The sequence below is a fragment of the Equus asinus genome, chromosome 29 (genome assembly GCF_041296235.1).
Source record: "Equus asinus isolate D_3611 breed Donkey chromosome 29, EquAss-T2T_v2, whole genome shotgun sequence".
Lineage (NCBI taxonomy): Eukaryota > Metazoa > Chordata > Mammalia > Perissodactyla > Equidae > Equus > Equus asinus.
The window spans coordinates 23,239,460-23,262,042 of record NC_091818.1 but is presented as its reverse complement, the minus strand read 5'-3'; the positions used below and the strand labels follow the sequence as shown (position 1 = coordinate 23,262,042).

At 36.9% G+C, this 22,583-nt stretch overlaps 1 protein-coding gene across 17 annotated transcripts in view; it reads left to right on the top strand.

Annotated features, from left to right (window-relative positions):
- The window catches only part of MYO3A (myosin IIIA), a 217,976-nt gene that overhangs the window by 13,468 nt on the left and 181,925 nt on the right, over nt 1–22,583 (top strand). For all 17 annotated transcript variants that reach the window (XR_011499336.1, XR_011499334.1, XR_011499333.1 and 14 more), the window contains exons 3-4: nt 8,253–8,437; nt 11,963–12,097. Coding sequence is in view for 12 of the 17 variants with exons in the window: in XM_070501363.1 (XP_070357464.1) it covers nt 8,270–8,437; nt 11,963–12,097 (303 nt within the window). In the remaining 5 variants the exon portion in view is untranslated. The remainder of the gene's footprint in view (nt 1–8,252; nt 8,438–11,962; nt 12,098–22,583) is intronic.

Below are 22,583 nucleotides of genomic sequence, written 5' to 3'. Positions count from 1 at the left end.
TTAATTATTAAGTGAGGGCATCATTTGGGAAGTTTTGTGGGAAGAGATGGACAGCAAAGAGGGGACAATTTGAGAAAAGAGGTCACTATGAGATAGTCACTTCAGAGAGAAGGGAATATACAAACCAGGGAAGTGCAGTAGGATTGCTAAGCAGTGTTGAGGGTCTCCTTGTTGGGTTTTTTAAATCTGAGTTCATAATAGTTTATATCATTGTGAAATTTCACTTGTACATTATTTCTTGTCTGTCACCGCATAGGTGCTCCCCTTTACTCCTTGTGCCTTCCCCCTACCTCCTTTCCCTTGGTAACCATTGAAATGTTTTCTTTGTCCATGTGCTTGTTTATATTCCACATATGAGTGAAATCATCTGATATTTGTCTTTCTCAGTCTGGCTTATCTCGCTAACCATAATTCCCTCCAGGTCCGTTCATGTTGTTGCAAATGGGATGAATTTGTCTTTTTTTCTGGCTGAGTAGTATTCCATTGTGTATGTATACCACATTTTCTTTATCTAATCATCAGTCGATGGGCACTTGGATAGTTTCCATGTCTTGGCTATTTTGAATAGTGTTGTAATGAACATAGGAGTACATATGTTACTTTGGATTGCCGATTTCAAACTGTTTGGGTAGATACCCAGTAGTGGGGTAGCTGGGTCATAAGGTAGTTCTATTTTCAGTTTTTTGAGGAATCTCCATACTGTTTTCCATAGTAGCTCCACTAGTTTGCACTCCCACCAGCAGTGTGTGAGGGTTCCCTTTTCTCCACACCCTCTCCAACATTTGTTATTTTTAGTCATAGTGATTATAGTCATTTTAACAGGTATAAGGTGGTATCTTAGTGTAGTTTTGATTTGCATTTCCCTGATGATTAGTGATGTTGAACATCTTTTCATGTGCTTATTGGCCATCTGTATATCTTCTTTGGAAAAATGTCTGTTCATATCCTCTGCCCATTTTTTAATTGGGCTGTTTGGTTTTTTGTTGTTCAGTTGTGTGAGTTCCTTATATATTATGGAGATTAACCCCTTATCAGATATATGATTTGCAAAACTTTTCTCTCAATTGATGGGTTGTCTTTTGGTTTTGATCCTAGGTTCTTTTGCCTTGCAGAAGCTCTTTAGTCTGATGAACTCCCACTTGTTTATTTTTTGTTTTATTTCTCTTGTCTGAGAAGACATGGTATTCGAAAAGATCCTTTTCAGTGTTAAAACATATACTGCCTATATTATCTTCCAGAAGTTTTATGGTTTCAGGACTTATCTTCAAGTCTTTGATCCATTTTGAGTTTATTTTTGTGTATGGAGTGAGATAATGGTCTACTTTCGTTCTTTTGCATGTGGCTGTCCAGTTTTCCCAATACCATTTATTGAAGAGACTGCCTTTTCTCCATTGTATGCTCTTGGCACCTTTGTCGAAGATTAGCTGTCCGTATATGTGCAGTTTTATTTCTGGGCTTTCAGTTCTGTTCCACTGATCTGTGTGCCTGTTTTTGAACCAGTTGCATGCTGTTTTGAAATCACTATGGCTTTGTAGTACTTTTCTTTTTTTTAAAGTTTGGCACCTGATCTAACCACAGTCCCCAATCTTTTTTTTCCCCACCTTTTTCTCCCCAAATCAGCCCAGTACATAGTTACATATTTTAGTTATGGGTCCTTCTAGTTGTGGCATGTGGGACGCCACCTCAGCATGGCCTGGTGAGTGGTTCCATGTCTGCGTCTAGGATACAAGCTGGTGAAACCCTGGGCCGCTGAAGGAGAGTTTGCAAACTTAACCACTCGGCCACTGGGCCGGCCCCTGTAGTACGTTTTGGAGTCAGGGATTGTGATGCCTCCAGCTTTCTTCTTTTTTCTCGGTAGTGCTTTAGCAATTCGGGGTCTTTGGTTGCCCCATATGAATTTTAGGATTCTTTGTTCTATTTCTGTGAAGAATGTCATTGGGATTCTGATTGGGATTGCATTGAATCTGTAGATTGCTTTGGGTAGTATGGACATTTTAACTATGTTTATTCTTCCAATCCATGAGCAAGGAATCTCTTTCCATCTCTTTATGTCATTATCTATTTCTTTCAATAATGTCTTACAGTTTTCATTGTATAAGTCTTTCGCCTCCTCAGTTAAATTTATTCCTAGGTACTTTATTCTTTTTTTTGTGATTGTAAATGGTATTGTATTCTTGAGTTCTCTTTCTGTAAGTTCATTATTAGAGTACAGAAATGCAGCTGATTTTTGTAAGTTGATTTTGTACCCTGCCACTTTACTGTAGTTGTTAATTATTTCTAATAGTTTTCTGATGGATTCTTTAGGGTTTTCTATATATAAGATCATGTTGTCTGCAAACGGTGAGAGTTTCACTTTTTCATTCCCTATTTGGATTCCTTTTATACCTTTCTCTTGCCTAATTGCTCTGACCAAAACCTCCAGTACTATGTTGAATAAGAGTGGAGATAGTGGGCACCCTTGTCTTGTTCCTGTTCTTAGAGGGATGGTGTTCAGTTTTTCCCCATTGAATATGATGTTGGCTGTGGGTTTGTCATATTTATTATGTTGAGGTAATTTCCTTCTATCCCCATTTTGTTAAGAGTTTTTATCATAAATGGCTGTTGGATCTTGTCAAATGCTCTCTATGCATCTATTGATATGATCATGTGGTTTTTATTCCTCATTTTGCTAACGTGGTGTATCACATTGATTGATTTGCAGATCTTGAACCGTCCTTGTGTCCCTGGAATAAATCCTACTTGATCATGATGTATGATCTTTTTGATGTATTGCTGTATTCAGGTTGCCAACATTTTGTTGAGGGTTTTTGCATCTATGTTCATCAGTGTTACTGGCCTGTAGTTTTCGTTTTTTGTCTTGTCCTTGTCAGGCTTTGGTATCAGAGTGATTTTGGCCTCGTAGAATGTGTTAGGAAGCGTTCCATCCTCCCTAATTTTTTGGAATGGCTTGAGAAGGCTAGGTATTAAGTCCTCTCTGAGAGTTTGGTAGAATTCCCCAGGGAGGCCGTCTGGGCTGCTTTTGATTACTGTTTCAATCTCTTTGCTTGTGAATGGTCTATTTTGATTCTGTATTTCTTCTTGATTCAGCTTTGGGAGGATGTAATAGTCCAAGAATTTATCCATTTCCTCTGGATTGTCCATTTTGTCGGCATATAGTTTTTCATAGTATTCTCTTATAATCCATTGTATTTCTGTGATATCCATTGTTACTTCTCCTTTTTCATTTCTAATTTTATTTATCTGAGCTTTCTCTCTTTTTTTCTTTGTAAGTCTGGCTAGGGGTTTGTCAATTTTATTTATCTTCTCAAAGAACCAGCTCTTTGTTTCATTGATTCTTTCTACTGCTTTTTTTGTTTCAATAGCATTTATTTCTGCTCTGATTTTTATTATTTCCCTCCCTCTGCTGACTTTGGGCTTTGTTTGTTCTTCTTTTTCTAATTCAATTAGGTGTAGTTTGAGATTGCTTATTTGGTTTTTTTCTTGTTTGTTAAGGTTAGCCTGTATTGTGATGGATTTCCCTCTTAATACGGCTTTTGCTGCATCCCATTTGAGTTGGTATGGTACGTTCCCATTTTCATTTGTCTCCATGTATTTTTTGATTTCTCCTTTAATTTCTTCAATGAGCCATTTGTTGTTCAATAGCATGTTGTTTAGTTTCCACATCTTTGTCCTTTGCTTAGCTTTTTTCTTGTAATTAATTTCTAGATTTATAGCATTGTAATCAGAAAAGATGCTTGTTATTATTTCAATCTTCTTAAATTTATTGAGGCTTGCCTTGTTTCCCAACATATGGTCTATCCTTGAGAATGTTCCATGTGCACTTGAGAAGAATGTGTGTTCTGCTGTTTTTGGATGGAGTGTTCTCTATATATCTATTAAGTCATGTGGTCTAGCTTTTCATTTAATTCCACTGTTTCCTTGTTGACTTTTTGTTTGGATGATCTATCCATTGATGTGAGTGGAGTTTTGAGGTCCCCTACTATTATTGTGTTATTATTAATGTCTTCTTTTAGGTTTGTTAATAAATGCTTTTTGTACTTTGGTGCTCCTGTGTTGGGTGCATAGATATTTATAAGCATTCTTTCTTCTTGATGAAATGTCCCTTTGATCATTGTATACTGCCCCTCTTTGTCTCTCTTTACCTGTCTTATCTTAAAGCTTACTTTGTCTGATATAAGTATAGCAACACCTGCTTTCTTTTGTTTGCCATTAGCTTGGAGTATCCTCTTCCATCCCTTCACTCTGAGCCTTTGTCACTGGAGCTGAGATGCGTTTCCTGGAGGCAGCATATTGTTGGGTCTTGTTCTTTAATCCATCTTGCCACTCTGTGTCTTTTTGTTGGAGAATTCAATCCATTTATGTTTAGGGTGATTATCAATATATGAAGGCTTAATGCTACCATTTTATCACTCATTTTCCAGTTCTCCTGCATTTCCTTTGTTTCTCGTCCTGTATATTTTGGTCTACGAATCGAGTTATGTCGTTTTTTATGTTGTGTTTCTTTATTTTCTCCTTATTTATTATTTGTGTCTCTGTTCTACTTTTTTTGTTTAGTGGTTACCCTGAGGTTTGTATTCAAGATCTCGTGGATAAGATAGTCCCTTTTCTGGTGGCATCTAATTTCCTTAGACTAAAGTGATTCAGTCCCTGTCCTCTTCCCCTCTTAAGTTGTTTTTCTTGCTTCTTATTCCATCTTGTGTTATGAGTTTGTGGTTAAAATGACAAGATTATTTTTGTTTTTGGTGTTTTTCTTCCCTGAGTATTTGCTATCTTGCTCTGATTTTGTCCACCTATTTAACTCCTTACTGCATGCTTTGTAACCCCTTTCTCCTTGTTTTTTTTTTTTTTGCACGTATGAGGGCCTTCTTGAGGACTTCTTGTGTGTGTGTGTGGGGGGGGGGCAGTCTCGTGGCTATGAACTCCCTTAACTTATGTTTGTCTGGGAAAGTTTTTATTTCTCCATCATATCTGAAGGATATTTTCACTGGATAGAGCATCCTTGGCTGAAAGGTTTTGTCCTTCAATGATTTGAATATGTCATTCCAGTCTCTCCTAGTTTGTAAGGTTTCTGCAGAGAAGTCTGCTGAAAGCCTGATGGGAGTTCCTTTGTAGATTATTTTCTTCTGCCTTGCTGCCCTTAGTATTCTTTCTTTATCATTCACTTTTGCCAGTTTCACTACTGTATGCCTTATAGTAGGTCTTTTTGCATTGACATATTTAGGAGATCTGCCGGCCTCTTCCATGTGAATTTCCTTCCCTAGGTTTGGGAAGTTCTCTGCTATTATTTCTTTGGACATGCTTTCTGTTCCATTCTTCTCCTTCTGGAATACCTATAATTCCTATGTTGCATTTTCTAATTGAGTTGGATATTTCTCAGACTTTCTTCATTTCTTTTTAGTCTTAGTTCTCTCTCCTCCTCTATCTGGAGCATTTCAACATGTCTATCTTCAATTATGCTGATATGCTCCTCTATGGTGTCTGCTTGAGCATTCAGGGAATCCACATTTTGTTTTATTTCTTCCATTCTGTCTTTCATCTCTAATATTTCTGATTCATTCTTCTTTATAGTTTCAATCTCTTTTGTGAAGTAGCTCCTGAACTCATTGAATTGTTTCTGTACATTCTCTTTTACCTTGTTGAGTTTTTTTGATGATCGCTCTTTTGAATTCTTTGTCATTTAGATTACATATTTCTGTGTCCTCAGGACTGATTTCTGGGTACCTGTCATTTTCTCTCTGGCCTGGAGATCTAATATAGTGATTGATATTGCTAGAGGGAGTTCTGTTCTTTTGCATACTGGTGTTATTTGGTCGCAGTTACCGCCTATTGCCACTGAGTAGAGGTCAAGAGCCACATATTCTGAGCTGTCTACTTTCAGCAGAAATCACAGGGGCTCGAACATGCTGAGCGGGTGGCGGGAGGGGTGTTTTCTCCTGCATGCTCTCAGAGTTTTCTCTCTCTGCTGTCCTGGACTGTTGGCTTGATAAGGTCACCCCCTGCAAAAGCTTTCGCCCCTGTAGAAGGCTTCCCTCTAGGCTGAAAGGGCCCTTGGGAGTCCTTGATGTTCCCACGAACGAATGTCCCCTTCCCCATTCCTTCCCTCTTGGAGGCCTCCCGTGGTTCTGGATTGCAGTCTTTAAGGGGAGGGAGTGAAGATTTCTCTTACCTGGTTCCACCTCCTCTGAGGGGGTCTCCAATCTCTCTGGCCTCCATCGTGTGGCTGTGTGGGTCTCTCTGACATTTTTTGTGTTGTGTTTGCATGTCCTCTGTTGGATTATGTATTTTTTGTTGTTGTTGTATATTGGAGGGGGAAGATTTCTGAGAGAGCTCACTCTGCCATGATCATGACATCACTCCTATCCTTGTCAGTTTTTTAATCCTGAATTTGAAGTGAAACTAGTCAATGTGGTTGTGTGGTTTTCTCCAGCTACAGACACAGGTGTGAAGAAGATACATGGTTTAACCAGAGTTGTTTTTTTACCCCAGGAGATCATGGTGGAGAAAGAGAGAAACAAGAGTGTTGAGGGAATTTGCAAGGATGTCACAATAATTCAAGCTGTAGAATTTATGCTGGGGAAGGAGAAAAGGAAGAGAGAATCAAGACTGAATAGAGTTGATGGAAGTAAAGAAAGTGAGGAATCAATGGATTAGTGGTATTTGAGGTTGAAAGTTGTAGTCAGACAAGTGAATTTCGTGGGCTAATATTATTTAATATTAATACATATTTTTAATAGATACGTTTCTGTGTGCATGCATACACATATAAGCACAATTGCAATAAACTTTTTAACATTGAAAAGAGTTGTTGTTTAGCATGGATCACTGAAAAAATGTTAGAGCCACCAGAACTGCTAAGAGCTCTTTCTTTTCCTTTTTTTTTTTTTGTAATTTTATCCAAATGGTTGAATGTAATATAGGGAGAACATAAAAGATTAAAAGTGCTACTTGAAAGTCACGAAACCTGGGATCTCATCTCAGGTTATATATAAAATCTCCTCTTTAAGTCATTTGACCTCATTGGCCATATTTTCCTAATTATTTTAGCACTGTGCCAGGTGCTGAGCATGTAGTAATAACAGATAAAGGTGGATATAGAGGGCTGTTGGAGTACAGAGGTGGGACATCAACCGAAATAGCATGGAGAGTGGTCACATTTCGAGGAAGTGACATCTAAGCTAAGAACTGAAAAATAAATAGGAGTTAGAGTTTAGCAACAAAACCACAGATAGAGATGGGAGGGAATCATGTGTATTAAGATCCTTAAGAAAAAGAAATAGCCTGAAGGATCCTGAGTGGCTGGATTATAGTGTCTGAGAGAAGTGTTGAGACATGAGGCTAGGAAATTAGGCAAGGGCACTATTTAAAGGACCTGGTAGATTGTGTTAAAGAAATTTCATCCTAAAAGCAGTGTGGGTGGGGGAATCCATTATTGGGTTTTACGTAGAGAAGTGATATAAGATACGATCACTTTAAAATGTGGGATTTGCTTTGATGAAGTTGAAGTTCTTTCTCAGTGGTCTAGTTGTTAAGATTTGGCACTTTCAACACAGTGGCGCAGTTTGTTTCCTGGTCAGGGAACCATACCACCCATCTGTCGTGTGTCATACTGTGGCAGCTGTGTGTTGCTGAAAGCTCTGCCGCCACTATTTCAAATACCAGCAGAGTCACCAAGGTGGACAGGTTTTAGTGAAGTTTCCAGACTAGGACAGACTAGGAAGAAGGACCTGGCCACTCACTTCCAAAAAGTTGGCCTTGAAAACCCTGTGAATAGCTGTGGAGCATTGTCTGATGTAGCACTGGAAGGTGAGAGGGTGGTGCAAAAAGGCCAGGCAGGGTTCCACTCTGCTGTGCATAGGGTGCTAGGTGTTGTAATCGACTCGTTGGCACTAACAAGAACAAGGTTCATTCTAAAATTCTTTGATTTGTTGTGTTAATACCTGAGTATAAAGCAGTAAAATCAAAATGACTTAAATATATGCCTCTTATTTTAATCTGAAAGGAATTCATAGCAATTAATATGAGACTAAAGTAAACATAGAAATAAAGCCCTGCTTACAAGGCATTATTAAACTCATATTAAACTGTTTGCAAAAAGGATTGAAATTAAAATTTTCTATGACGGAGTACATTTGGTTACTGCTGTATATTTTCCATTATATCAGTGAAAATATTAGATAATTTCCCATGAGTTTGTGTGTGCCATTAAAATGCTCCATCAAATGTGGGTGAAACTGTCTACTTTTTCTCTCCAGTGATTTAAACTTTTGAAATGCTTCCATTAATTGGGAAAACAATCATCTTTGATAACTTTCCTGATCCCTCTGATACTTGGGAAATCACCGAAACAATCAGCAAAGGAACTTATGGGAAAGTCTTTAAAGTGTTGAATAAGAAAAATGGCCAAAAAGCAGCAGTCAAAATTCTGGATCCAATTCATGTAAGTCATTTTGTTTTCATCATGTAATTGACTCTGTTTTTGTCTTTATTAAGTAGTTAAAACGTCTGTAAGTATCTTATCTTGATTTATTTGTCACGATATCAGTTACAATTTGAAGGAAATATTAAAAACCTACTTATTAGATTTTCTTTGTTTATCCGTATGCTTAACATATAGAATAAAGCCCAATAAATTATTGATAAATGAATAAATATATAATGCAAATAAATACATAAATAAATACAACTCTGAACAGCTCAAGAATTGATTTAACATTATTTTAGACTCCAAAAAGTTCTAACAATAGCTTCACGGGTCTAGAAATAATCCTAAAATGTCCTCTTTACCAGATCGCCTTTTCTTCGTGCATTTATTTAGGCTTCAGGCAGAATTTCTCTTAAGCCAAACCAGAAATACTTTTTTAATTAAATGTATTTTAGAGAAGAGAAATTAATTTTTAGGTTTGCCTAAATATTTCCAACGCAGAAATGGTTCTCATTTATAATCAGGATGAAGTTCCTTGTTAGGAAGTCAATTTCCTGTTCGGTCCTTATGGCCTCCATTTAAGCCATACCCCAGTGGGATGCCCCTTGGATTTTTTGAAATGGCAGTTGTGATAAGGGAACCCACTGAGCCTTTTCTTTGTCTTTAAGAATAGGAGGAGCTTGATGAAATTCTCCTCCCTGGGAATGAGAGCTGACTGTTTTGGAGCATTTTCAGCTACGGGAGATACGTAGCTCTCCCATAGCACATGGGTGAGCCAGAGTGAGCTCAGTGGTCACATAATCCCCAAATTTCTCTTGAGAGCGACTTCTCCAGTTACTTGACTCTTGCACACGTGATGGGAGCATAGCATGATGGAAATGATGTGGTGTGTGTGGGGAGGACATTAGAGCCCTAAGTCCTTGTTAGAACTCTTCCACTAGCAGTGTAGGACAGTTTGTTACGTGGTCAAACCCATGATGGCTACAGTTTCATATTATTTTGAGTAAAGGAGAAGGAGTGGGGGTAATTTTAAAGGAACAAATTAGATACACTGGAAGGAAAAAATGAGAAACACTATGCAGAGTCTTAATTGATGCTGAATGTCTTCGCATTCCCCTACTGGAAAGTTCTTACCCCTTAAACTGAGAGAAGAGAGCCACAAGTTAAGCTGTACCAAAGTGATTATACGCCTCTCCTCTAGTCTTTAAAGTTAGGGATGGGGGTTTGTGATGGCAAGAGAAAGTATTCCAAGAGGCTCTCAATGTCTGGCCCCCATACTCAGTGTCTGCAAATGGTTCCTGGACCCAATTCCACGGTGTGTGGAGGCCTCCCCGTACTAACAAGCAGTTCTCAGATACCAGCAGGGTGTCTGAGCATTCATCTCAGTTCTGATACTGTCTACCTGGAGGTTGAGTCAGATTCCACCGGTAAAGGCCTCAATCCCACAAGACTGCCCTACACTTTCAAGGCCAGTTGCAAGCCCAGGTTGTCACCTTGCTTCTGATCAACCAGCTACAAACAGGAGATTCTAATGACCTGCCTCCAACTCAGGATGCCAATCACGTATTTCTGACCAATTGGCTATAAATCAGAGGTTCTCACGATCTCCTCCTCAGGTTTGATTCATTTGCTAGAACGGTTCACAGAACTCAAGAAAACCTGTTTACTCACTAGATTACTGATTTATTATGAAGGATAGGAATCAACAGCCAGATGAAGAGATAATAAGGCGAGGTCCCAAACAGAGCACCTTTTGTCCTCGTGGAGCTTGGGACCCAGCACAGTGGCACATGTTAAGTGTTCTGGTTCCCCAACATGGAAGCTCTCTAAAGAAGACCAACGAGCTCTCCTTTTTGGGTTTTACAGAGACTTCATTATGAGGTCGTGAGTGACTAAGTCATTGGCCATTGGCAATTGATTCAACCTCAAGCCCGCCCATCCCCTCCCAGGAAATCAGCAGGTGGAACTGAAAGTTCCAATCCTCTGATCATATGGCTGGTTCTCCTGGCACCTAGTCCTCCCCCTTGATTGGGGTCCAAAATTCACTTTCATTAACATAAGCAAAGACTCATTTCACCATTATGGCCCTGAAATATTTTCAGGAACTGAGGACTAGAAGCCAAATATTGTAACAAAAGATGCTCCCGTTGTGTTGTTCTTATCACTCATGAAATTCTGAGGGTTTGGGGAGCTGTGAATCAGGAACTGTGGATGAAGATGAAATATATCTGAGAAATATATTTTGGTCGTGTGAATGACCAAATATGTATATTTCTTATAAATCACAATATCACAGTATCTCTCTTCCATTCTCCTACTTCTTAATGGAGAAGAAGAAATGGCTTAGGAATACATGTAACCACTATACTTTCATAGTTCACTCATGTTTGGTATACTACTAACCTTATAAATCATGTTTTATTCTATTGCTTTAATGAAACTGATTTCATAACTATAGTATGAAATTTGTTCTTTTCCTCCTTTTCTTCTTGTCATAGTACATATATGTTTTTCTCACCATTATTTATTTACTCTTCATTCATCATGTCACAAGTCAAATAAAAAAGATTTATGACCAAGAGATTGTAATCTTAATAAAATAAATTTAAATTCATCTGAGTATTTTACAGAGTGGCTTTTTTTTTTAATTAAAAAGATCTTACTATTATGGATTTTGAAAGAGTAATTTTCTCTTCAGGAAAGGGATGAAAAGAGCAAGATTAGAAGGTAGTAGGTAGTAGACGTGGATGTTACACTAACCAGCTCTGTGAGTCTAACTTCTCTGAGCTTTAGTTTCTTCCTCTCGAATTAGAGTTCTGGTCTAAAATTCTTTCCAGCGTTGTGATTCCATGATTCTGTCTTAAAACAGCGTAGACATTAAATGTTATTGTAAAAACATTAAAAGGCTTTCTTTTATTTATTACTCTGTGAGTTGTTTCATGTGCATGTGATTTTCTAGAAACATGACTAAGTGGCCATCTTGCGATTTTATCGGCAGGATAGCAACCTGTTCTATTTCTGGTGACTAGGCGTTTAGCTAAGTAAAGGCTATATGCTGTCTTATATGATTTAACTCTATTTTCCTTTTTTGGAAAGGTAGGCATTTATTGCTTGTATGACTAGTTTTTGAAAGCTTCTAAATATCTTGTATTTCAAAGAAGCAAAATGAGCCAGCTAAGAGTTTTTATTTCAAATCATTAGCTTTGCCCTTGAAACAAGGTTAACACTACAAAGAAAGGAGAATCATCTGGAGTAGTTCTCCGTATATGTGTCTTTCTAATTACATACAAAAGTAGCCATTTATTTATCCCTTTTTAGTTCAATGAAATTAACGTATTTGGGGGTGTATTTGATTAGCAGGAAAATGGCAATTTCTCCCTTTAAATAATGTAATGAGAAATTACAAAAAATAGTACTGAGCACATAGAAACCATTATGACCTTACTTTGACAAAATTAATTCTCTGTTTGGTAGTCTATGTTTCTTTGACATTATTCATGTTTTTCTCACAGTTCTCTTCCTATGATTTTTTAAAACTAGGATATTGATGAAGAGATTGAAGCGGAGTATAATATCTTAAAAGCTCTTTCTGACCACCCTAATGTGGTCAAATTCTATGGGATGTACTTTAAGAAGGATAAAATAAATGGAGATAAGCTGTGGTTGGTTCTGGAGGTAAGTGTTTCAGCATTATTTTATGGGTGGAAATGTGCAGTGTGGTCTTGGAATGACAATGTTTATGTAACATTGGCACCATAAAGCAATTCTTCTAGTATGTTCCTGACTAGTCACATCCTCAGTAGAATATGTGCCCAGCTCTGACCTTGTCATCTTAAGACACGTTAGGAAATTAAAGAAAAGCTACCAAGACTATTAAAGATTAAAAGGAAACACCTCTACAATAAAAGACTACAGAAACTAGGATTATTTTCCTTGCGGAAGAACAAGCTTAAGAAAGACTCAAATATAATTTTTATTTATTCATCCACATTTTGTTCAACTAATATGTGACTGAGACTCTGTGCCAGGTGGTAGGATATAAAAGAAAATTAATGTAAGTGAGGCTTCATTAGACAAAAATGGTGAGCTACAATTTTCTTTTTCTGTCTTCGTTGAATAGTAATGACAAAAACTACGGAACCAGGTATTTATAATTATGGGAAAAAAAAAACCTTACTGGAAATGGTATTGAATACTGAATAATTTGCCAGAGGGAAATTGTATAGTCTGCCTTTTCAAGTCCTGAGACCAGGTTAGGACAATTCTCTCTAACGCAGTACTAGAAGGTGACCCGCTAAGGTAACTGCCAGTCCTGGGAGAATGTGTTTTTTTCTGTTTCCATTGAATATTATTATTCAAATGAGCTAGTCATTAATTCCAACACAATTTGTAAGAATTTTTAAAAGTTTTTATCAAACTCAGTACTATAAAACCTTTATTTGATCACTGTAACAGCATATATTTGTTGCATTCATTAAGATTTTATTAGCATTCGATTATTTTTTTTTGGAATGTTCTATTGGTTCTCCTGCAGTGGCACAATGATCCTTTATAAATTATATCGTGTCTCTTATATTTTTTTATTATGGTTTTTAAATGGTTCTACAAATAACGGATCATCATTGTAGAAAATACTTGAAACTATAAAAAGAACCACTCTTAACGTTTAACGTATTTCCTTTCTTTTTTAACTTAATCATTTTTATCTTTTTTGAAATAAATACATTCATTTGGTTAATAAAAAGCAAGCAGACCCAAAGGGCATATAAAACAGAGCAATAATCATGTAGATCCAGGTTAGTCGTGCCACCATCTTCTGAGCAGGTCTGTGCTTTTGATGTGTTGATTGCTGGACCTGGAAACGTATGGCTGAGCTTCTCTGCTCTTCCGTTTAGTAATCTGTAGTCTGAATTTTGGCAGGGTTGGTATCTGTACTTCCGGAACCCTCCATCCTCCGGCTCGGTTCTGGAGGTCAGTCCTGCATCTGACCTCTGATATCTCTCTGCTGCTCCCCTGGGTGGAATCCAGCGTTTCCTGGATCCCTTGGTGGGACAGCAGTGTGTGCCTTACTCCCATTATCTGCTGTACTGATGTCACCAAATTCTGTCTCTTCAGTTCAATTTCTCTAGGAAACAAAACCTCCAATCTCTTGCCTGCATGTGTATGTGTGTGTGTGTGTTTGTGTGTTTGTGTGTGTCTGTGTGAGAGGAGTGCTTCGGCAGGCTCCTGGATATTGATATTTTGTATGTGAGGTACGAGGGTATCAAGTCTTTTGATTGACGATTTCCAAAGGATTCCTTGCCTTGTACCCCTTCTCTCCCAACTCCACCTCCACTTTCACTGTTTTGGAGCCTTGTCTGGGGTCATCTGCTCAGGTGACCTCAAAATAGCCCTACTTAGCACTTTCCTTGTGGCTTTTAGCAATGTGTCCATTGCTAAATCATTTACTGCTGAGTCATGTGCTTTCCGGGTTGAAAAATTTCACTGAAATCTCTTGTCCACTTCTTTCCTTTTTCTGTTCTCTTTTTTCCTGTGGTTTATACTTTTTTATTGCTTTACTAGCATTTTAATGGAGATTCGTGAGTTAGGAAATAAATTTATATGTTTAATCTGCCACCTTTAATTGGACCATAGAGCCTTTCAAAATTGTATAATAGTATTTTCAAGAACCTTTTCAAAATCTGAGACCGTGTATTATATTATTTTATAGAAGTTTTAAATTTTTTTTCAATAACTAGTTGAGTTCTTTAAAGATAGGCAGTTTATTTTGATTTCAGGATTACTTTGTATTTCTCAGTTTAGTTTAAGATAGCTTTATATTTTTAGTTGTCACATTAAAACAAGCAAAACTTTCACTCATCTAAATTTAGTTATCTAAGTAGTAAAATATAAATTATGAACTTAAGCTATTTGCCTTAAATTAGTGGAGAATTTTAAAGAGCTTTTTTTCATGTTTGTGTTTGTGTGTTTGAGATGTAATGCTGTGCAAATCTTTCGTGTAGTCTTGAATAAAATCTTGTATCTTTATATTCTTCAAAACATTTTCAGTAATGCAGCTTTAATTTTTCTCCATGTAGAATCAGTGGCAGATTAGCATTTGAATGGAGACCTAGGTATTCTGCCTAATGTAGGCCTAAGTGGGCAAGGGCACAGGCTATAAATCTTTGCCCAGAGTTTAAAAATATTGAATGAGATCAATCATTGTCTTTTATGCCTGTCAAATCCCCATTCTAATTATATTGTCATTTCTCAGTATTATCACTTGGAATTAGGTGAGACTTGGAGACTCCTGATCATAGTTAAATGTTCTTTTGGGAGAACAGAAAAGACTGATTAAAATGATTTTGGAACATTCAGTACGAGCAAAGCGGCTTCCTGATGTAATGAATCAGTACAGACCTAACAGCTTCTTTGAACTTTATTCTTGTATTTTATTATCAGATGGAAGTGTTGGAAATATCCCTGAACGGCTTGAGAAAAAAGAATACATGGTAGTTTATTAAAAGAGTATTTCAGAAATCTGATCTCTGAACTTACAAAGTGGGGAAAAAAGGTAAAGAAAGCAAGAAGTTGGCAAACTCTATATAAGATAATTGATTTGCATATGCAAATTAGACTAATGGCATGTACACATAAGTGGCTAGATGTACAATTACCTGATTTATAAACATGAATGGTGCAGGTGCTGCTTTGGAGGCACTTTCAGAAAATTGGCTTGTGGCATCAATATATTATTCTACAAAATGACTGCTAATTATACCTCTTATCGTAATAAAGTCCAAATAAATTATTTTGCATGAGGATACCAAAGGGGTGGCCAAAGAGGGGTGCGACGTTATCCAGAGAGTCATATTGACAACACTAGGCTTCTAATGAGTATGCACCTAAAGAGGGTGTGTCCCGGAAGGGGTGAGCCATCAGCGTCCCCTCGTTATCAGCCCAGCAGATGGAGAGGGCGATACCAGCTCAGAATACTCCTGCCCAGTGACTTTTCACCATGAAAAATTATTTTATTTTTATTTTAATCCAGAATTGAAATCCTAAGAAGAATAATGTTCACTTGGATCTTGTTGGCAGTCTATTTTCTCTATTATTTAGTGGAATTATTTCTTTGACTTTGATACAGTTTTTCTCTTTCCTGTGTTTGCCCTTTGTATTTTTCCTTCATTTTGTTATACTATAAACTTTTGAGCATGAATGATATGCAAGGCTCTGTTTAGGAATGACTTCCTTCTAAAGTCTCTGCATGTTCATTTTCAGGCTCTAAATGTTGCCAGCTTTAGTAAAAAAGCACTAGTTGCTAGCTCTCTGAAATTTCAGTTACACACTTGTAACAAAACTGTCTAATGAGAGGAAGGGTCAAGTTTTCTGCTGTGGGAACGGATTTGGTTTTTTTACAGAACGTCTATGGGGTTTTTATTGTCTCTGAATGTTTTAGGTTTTCTTAATGATGTAGGTATAGCCGGAGAACTAGTTTTTGTTTTTACTTGTGCCTCATTTTGAAATACCATACTTCTATTAATTTCTGCCTATTGCTGTCACATCTCTTGACTGACCTGCTTAGTAAAATGTAGATCCTTCTTTTGGCTTTGTGCCTCCTTGAACTCCTCGTGTCTCCTGTTGAGGGTCAGTAGCGAGCATGGAGGGACACCTGGGAAGGTGAGAGTTGGTTAGGTTTCTGCATATGCTTCTCACTGAACTGAGGGACTAAAACCAGTCAAAACTGAGTTAAATCAGTCTGGAATCAAGCATTTACTACTTCTGGACACAAAGGGAAAAACAGATTTAACTGTAATTTCCCCCGTTTTGGTTGAGTGAACAGCCACATTTTAATTTATGTAAGGATTTCAGTCTTCTGCCCTGGGGACTATTTGCTTAGTGTGTCCTCTGCCATAATGGAGCTGAAATTCAGAGTTAGGACATCCTCCTGTGACAAGACCCTTTCCCTCATAATCCACTCTTAGCTGTAATTGCTCTTTCACAGTGATACATTCTATTCTTTATCTGAATTGGCCCTGATTTGTTCATTCTTAATAGTGACATTGCTTTCTAATTATAGCAATTTTTCTCTTTGAAATTATGTGCCTTTCAAGAGATCAAAGACTGGAAATTACAGGTGGTGTTTGGAAGCACAAAAATTCAGTAAATAGTCATGAAGTTTCTCACAGGCACATTTTAGGTAATCGAAGTGGTTTTCATGGACATAAATACTACTTTCATATGTCATGCATTGTCGGCTATTCTGTTTTTATACTTAGATCTGGTAAGATAAGACCTGTCATGAGGCAAGGAAAGAGGATGATAAAAAGAAAATGAGTTAGAATGAACTAGTGGTTTCTATTTGTTCTGCTATTAACCCTTTAATGTTACTGCCCTGGAGACAGCACGTACACAGAAGGGGGCGTGAGGCTGCTGCAGGCTTGTGTGTGGGAGGGGTTGGGGAAGCAGGGCAGGAGGGAGGCCGGGCTTCGGGGCTACTCTAATAGCAGTGCATTGTTCCTGCCTTCCTTTCGCTGTGCACAATTGCAGTGGGAGAGCAGACTGACAGGATGATTCCTTTCATGTTCTTGGAGCTGGAACAACCATTCGCAGCTCTCATGTAAAAGGCTGTTATTTGGTGTACTTGCAACAGAACAAGACAGTCAATTACTTGAGTCATTTCATTTTATTTTTTGTTTAAATGGCAAGATGGAAAACAGTCTAAATGTATTTCTTCATATGCTTCTAACCCAGAAAATGTATAAATAATATATAGAAGGCTTGTATGTCTTTCTTCCCTAATGGTACTTCAGTGCCTGCAAAAGCATCTGCTCTCTGAATAGGGGTTCCAGTTTACCGTATTACCTCAGGGGAAAAAATATGAGATGACCTGAGATGTTTTACCATTTAAGTTTTTTTACCATACACATAAAAATATTTCTGCTAAGTTCTTTTCTTTGTTTTTATCATAGATTTCTTATTGCTAACATTACCAATATTCGATGGTGTTTTCCCAAGAATTGTGAAACATTTTAGGGTGAGGGAACTTTTATATCTTGATTTAGTGGTTACACAATTGTATACAATTACCAAAATACGTCAAACTGCATACTTAAATGAGTCAGTTATAGTCTATGTCAATAATACCTTAAACATACTGCTGCTAGTTTACACATTAGCAAAATAATGTGAAAATTTTACAAATTAAGAAACTACACATTAGGAAACTATTAGAGGATGGTGCCATTCTCATTAATATCTTATCGGTATTTTATTGGAATGCAGAATTTGGTACATTAGTGTATTTTATTGAAATTAAGTCAAACGTAGCACACTTTGAAGAGGTACCTTCCATGCCACGTGAAACGATGGCCTTCTGTCATTTTGTGTGTGTGCATGCACAAGGGTACAGAACTCAAGCTTATTCATGCAGTCACTTATTAGTTCCATAAACTTATCTGTTACTTTGGGGCAGGCATTTTAGTGGGTTTTGGGCATTCTATAGGGAACAAGACAAACTCTGTCATCGTGGGGCTTATACTCTAATGGTGGAGAAAGATAATTTAAAAGTAAATAAACAAATCAATTAAATAATTATACATTTCTATTAGTACCATGAAGAATCTAAATGTGATGTTAATAAAGAATGAAAGAGAAGACCTTTTATGAAAAGAGAAGTCAAAGAAGGCCTGTCCGAGTAGGTAATACTTTAATCTGCCACCTGAAAACAAAGGATAGTTTGGGTACCTTTATTCTTTAATATATCCTCCAAATACTCTGATGATAAGAATCACACCCATTTCAAACCCACTGGAGTGGAAACTCCAGGAATGAGGTCTTGGAAACTATTCTTTTAAACAAGTAGTAAGGTGATTCTTATCAAAGGAAAGTTTGGAAAACACTCAGAACTTCTCAGATTTCAGTGTGCATAAAAATAATCTGGGACTTCTGTTTTTGGCCATGACAGTAACTTGTGTCATCATGTTGTTGGGTCATAAATAACTAGAAAACTGGATAAAATATATTTTTAAAAACCCAAGACTTTTCAAACATTGGAAAAGAGACTGCTTAGGACTGGGACATTGAGAAAGGAAATAAATGAGGGGAACACCACAATCACCTCATCTTTGTTCTTGGAGGCAGTTTCCAGACCACAGGCACAATAAGGACATTCCTAAGGAGATCACAGCAATCTTGCTGAACTGAAAATATTGCAAAGGCAGTGGTGGCTGCAATATAGAGAGAAGAGGGAGCTAGGCTGAAAGAAAGCATAATTATTTCCTTGATTCTTTGACTGAAAACCAAGCTGGATGTGTATAGGGAAGGATTTCAGGCAGTTGGGTAAAGAACAGTTGCTAGGGAAAGAATTACTGAAAAGCTGTCATCTGAACAACTACCAGAGTTTGTGCAGATTTGAGAGGTGCTTGAGTTCTGACCAACCAAAATGGAGAAACTTTGGTGAACATCTGAGGCATTCGGTAGAGACCCCTAGAAAGGTTATGCACTAGAGGAAGGGTTGAACTAGCCCTAGAATAAGAGCTCCTCTAAGCCCAGCTCTGAAAAGTTCAAAAACAAGGCTTGAAAGGTTCATGTTGGTCCATAAGTAAGTTAACTGCTGGCCACAGCAGAATTCGACGTTGTTAATGGAGCACAACAAAATTCAGACATTCAAATGTAAAATTAATAATGTCCAGCATCCAATAAAAATTATTAGATTTGTGAAGAAGCAGGAAAATGTGACCCCATTATCAGAGGAAAAATCAGTCAATAGAAACAGACCCAGAAATAACCAAGATAATGGAATTATCAGGTAGTGACTTTAGAATGGCTTTAGTATTTCTTATAACGTGGATCTACTAGCAATGAATTCTCTCAGCTTTGTTTACCTGGGAATGTCTTTATTTCTCCTTCATTTTTGAAAGATAGGTTTGCTGGATATAAGATTCTTGGTGGACACTTTCTTTCTTTAGCCTTGAATGTGTCATCCTTCTTTCTTCTGGCCTCCATTTTTTCTGATGAGAAGTCAGAGTTAATCTTATTAGATTCACTTGTACGTGACAATTCGTTTTTCTCCTGCTGCTTTCAAGATTGTCCTTTTATATTAGACTTTCAACATTTTCATTTTCTGTGACTAGCTGTGGATCTATTTGTGTTTGTCCTACTTGAGTTCATTGAGCTTCTTGGATGTATAGGTTAATATTTTTCATCAAATTTGAGAAGTTTCAGCTATTATTTCTTCTACAAAAAGACTCGAACATGAATGTTGATAGCACTTTTATAAAATGAACAAAGTAAAAACTACAATGAATATTAGAAAATAAGAGTTTCTGCTTTTGTGGCCTCACACAGAATGGAGTCAGACTAAACAAATGGCCTTAAAGCATTCTTAGAATAAACAAAAACAATTGAAAAACAACAAAAATCAGAAATGCCAACTGCAGGAATTAGTCTTTTTCCAGAAATTTGAGTAAAAATATCATATTCTCTCCTAACATAGTAACGACTGAATAAATTTAGAAAACTTATAAAGACTGTCTTTGGAAGTTAGTTGTAATGATTTGTTTATAGAACATCATCCCTTTTTATTTAAGTTGGTTTTTTTAAATGTTTGACTACAGCCTGAGTAGGGAATTCATTTTCAGTGCTGCTCTGTTATTTGATTAGTGTAGCTCTGCTTTAAGAAAATTATACTTCAATTTTATTTGATTAAAGAACATTAAAGACCTGTTATAGCATTGTGTTGCAAAGCTATACTTAAGGGTTTTTAGATTTCCTGTTACAAATCCCCCTTTTAGTCTATCTTGGTGATTTAAGAATTGCAAGTGTAAATATCACATAACTCATTCCTATGGATGCAATTCTTCTTAAAGGGAAATCATATATTCATTTTTTATGGTCTATTCCCTAATTCAAAAACATTTGCATTTCATTATATATATTTTAGTCCTTCAAATTCATTTAAAAACATACTTCAGTTAAAAAATTTTTTTAGGAAAGGCATTTTATGCTAGCTGAGCAAAAGTAAATTTCACCCAAGATCATATTTGAAATTTCACTGATTCTAAATGAGGATTTGGAAAATTCATGGTCAGATCTCATTTTGAGCATCTTTGGTTTTTTTTTTTTTCCTTTTTTAGGAAGAGGCCAACCACAAATTAATTTGTGGCTTATTGAGATTTGGTACCTTTGGTCTGTTTAATAATTTCCGTATTTGTTGTATTTTCCCTCTCCCCCATTTCTTTTTCCTTTTAACCTAACTCTTCTTGAAGTTTCATTCAGAAAACACTTTTCTATTCTGAAAATTAAACCACTGTTCCTGTTTAGGTAGCAGCCGGAGAAATAAACTTTGCTATTCCCTGCAGGGACCAGGTGCAGGAGAGGTTGGGCAGGGTCCAAGAGGAGGGAATTGTTCAAAGCTTCGATTCCTCCCAGAAAAGTTCCATGTGAAGCCTCACCCAATGATTTCCACTAACATCAGACCCAACCATAGTCAAGCGGGTCAATTAATATATGTCCAAAAGGGAAAAAAATAAGAAAATATTATTTTTCAGAGCAAAATCTGCTCTGATTACCATACCCAGTCTAGTTGCTCCTCTACTTAAAGTCACTTCAGCATTTTTCATGACCTGTTACCGAAGGCTGGACACCAAGGGAAGAAAGAAACCCGTCAACCTCTGTAACCTACCACCATATCAGCTAGTGCCTTGGGACCTCTTGTTCTGCAAATTCCTCCATTATTTAAGTTATCTGTAGATAGCTCTTCTTCCAATTACTTGCCAAACATCAACTTTCATAAATATGTTCCTTTGCTTGTTCATTTACACATTGAATGGATGTTTATTGGGTACATCTCCCATGCCAGGTACTGCTTTATAAATAATAGCTCGTTGGGACAATCATTCCCCCATCACTATCTTCTTCTTTCTTCCCCTCAATCACTTCATCCCTTTCCAAGTACAGTGTGACCTGAAGGATACTCTACCAGCAGTTTTCACTGGGCCCTTTACAGCACTTTATGTGATAAAAAGGAAACTCTCACATTTTTGCTAACACCACATTTATGTATGTATGAAATGCAACTATTGAATTCTAAATGTTAAGAAACTGGAGCTTTGATTTTTTTGTCATCTATTATTTGAGAATTTGGGGAGGGTATAAAAATCCTTCCCACTTTGGAAGATTTTTCTTTTATAAACTTTGGTCATTAATATTTCTAGCTTCATTCCATACTGTTAAAAGAGTTACAACCAATAAGTGGTCATTTTTTTAAATGCTTTTTGAAATAATTGCATTATTGAATAATTTTATTTTTTATATCATCCAAGTTATTTATACCTCTCTCCTTTGAGAAGCTGATTCTGAGTTTCGTCTAGAAAAGTAAATGTACAAAAAGAGCCTAGACATTTTGGGAATTTAATGAGAGATAACTTCCTTTACCTGATAAACCAACTCTAAAGTTACAGGGTTTGAAACAATTTAAAACTTGATGAGAATAGACAGATCAGAAGACTTGAATAGATAATCTATAGAAAGGCCTATGTATTTGCTGGAATTTAGTGTATAGGAATGATGACATCTCAAATGGTAGCAGACTATTTGGAACAAAATAAATATTATACATCTCAAAAACTGTAAGTGAATTAAGTACACAATGTATCAAAAATGGTAAGATTAGAAAAGGAAAACATAGAAAAACATTTTAATTACCTTAATTTAGAGAAAAGCCTTTCTTCTGAGCATGACCAAAACAGAAAAAAAACAGTGAACATTAAGAACAAAGTTGATAAATTGAATTCGCCATCTCCCCAGCCCCCCAAAGTACACTTCTCCATTGCAGAAGACACTATAACCAAAGTGAATACACCAGAACCACCCGGAGAAAACTCTTGTCAACATATATGAGGGCAGAGTCTATCCTGTGTTTAAAACCTTTCCTTTTTTCCCAACTTGATGTTACCAGTCTGTCTGTGAAATTATATAGTAATTGCTCAGAATTATTTTATCCACAAAACTATAGTTCAAGACCTAACATTTCATCTAGGTGATTGTTTTTTAATCTCTCTACTTTCAACCTTGGCACTGTGGACATTTTGACCTGAATGATTCTTTGCTGTGGGAGATGGTCCAGTGCAGTGTCACGTTTTTAGTAGCACACCTGACTTCTAGATGCCGGCAGCAGCTC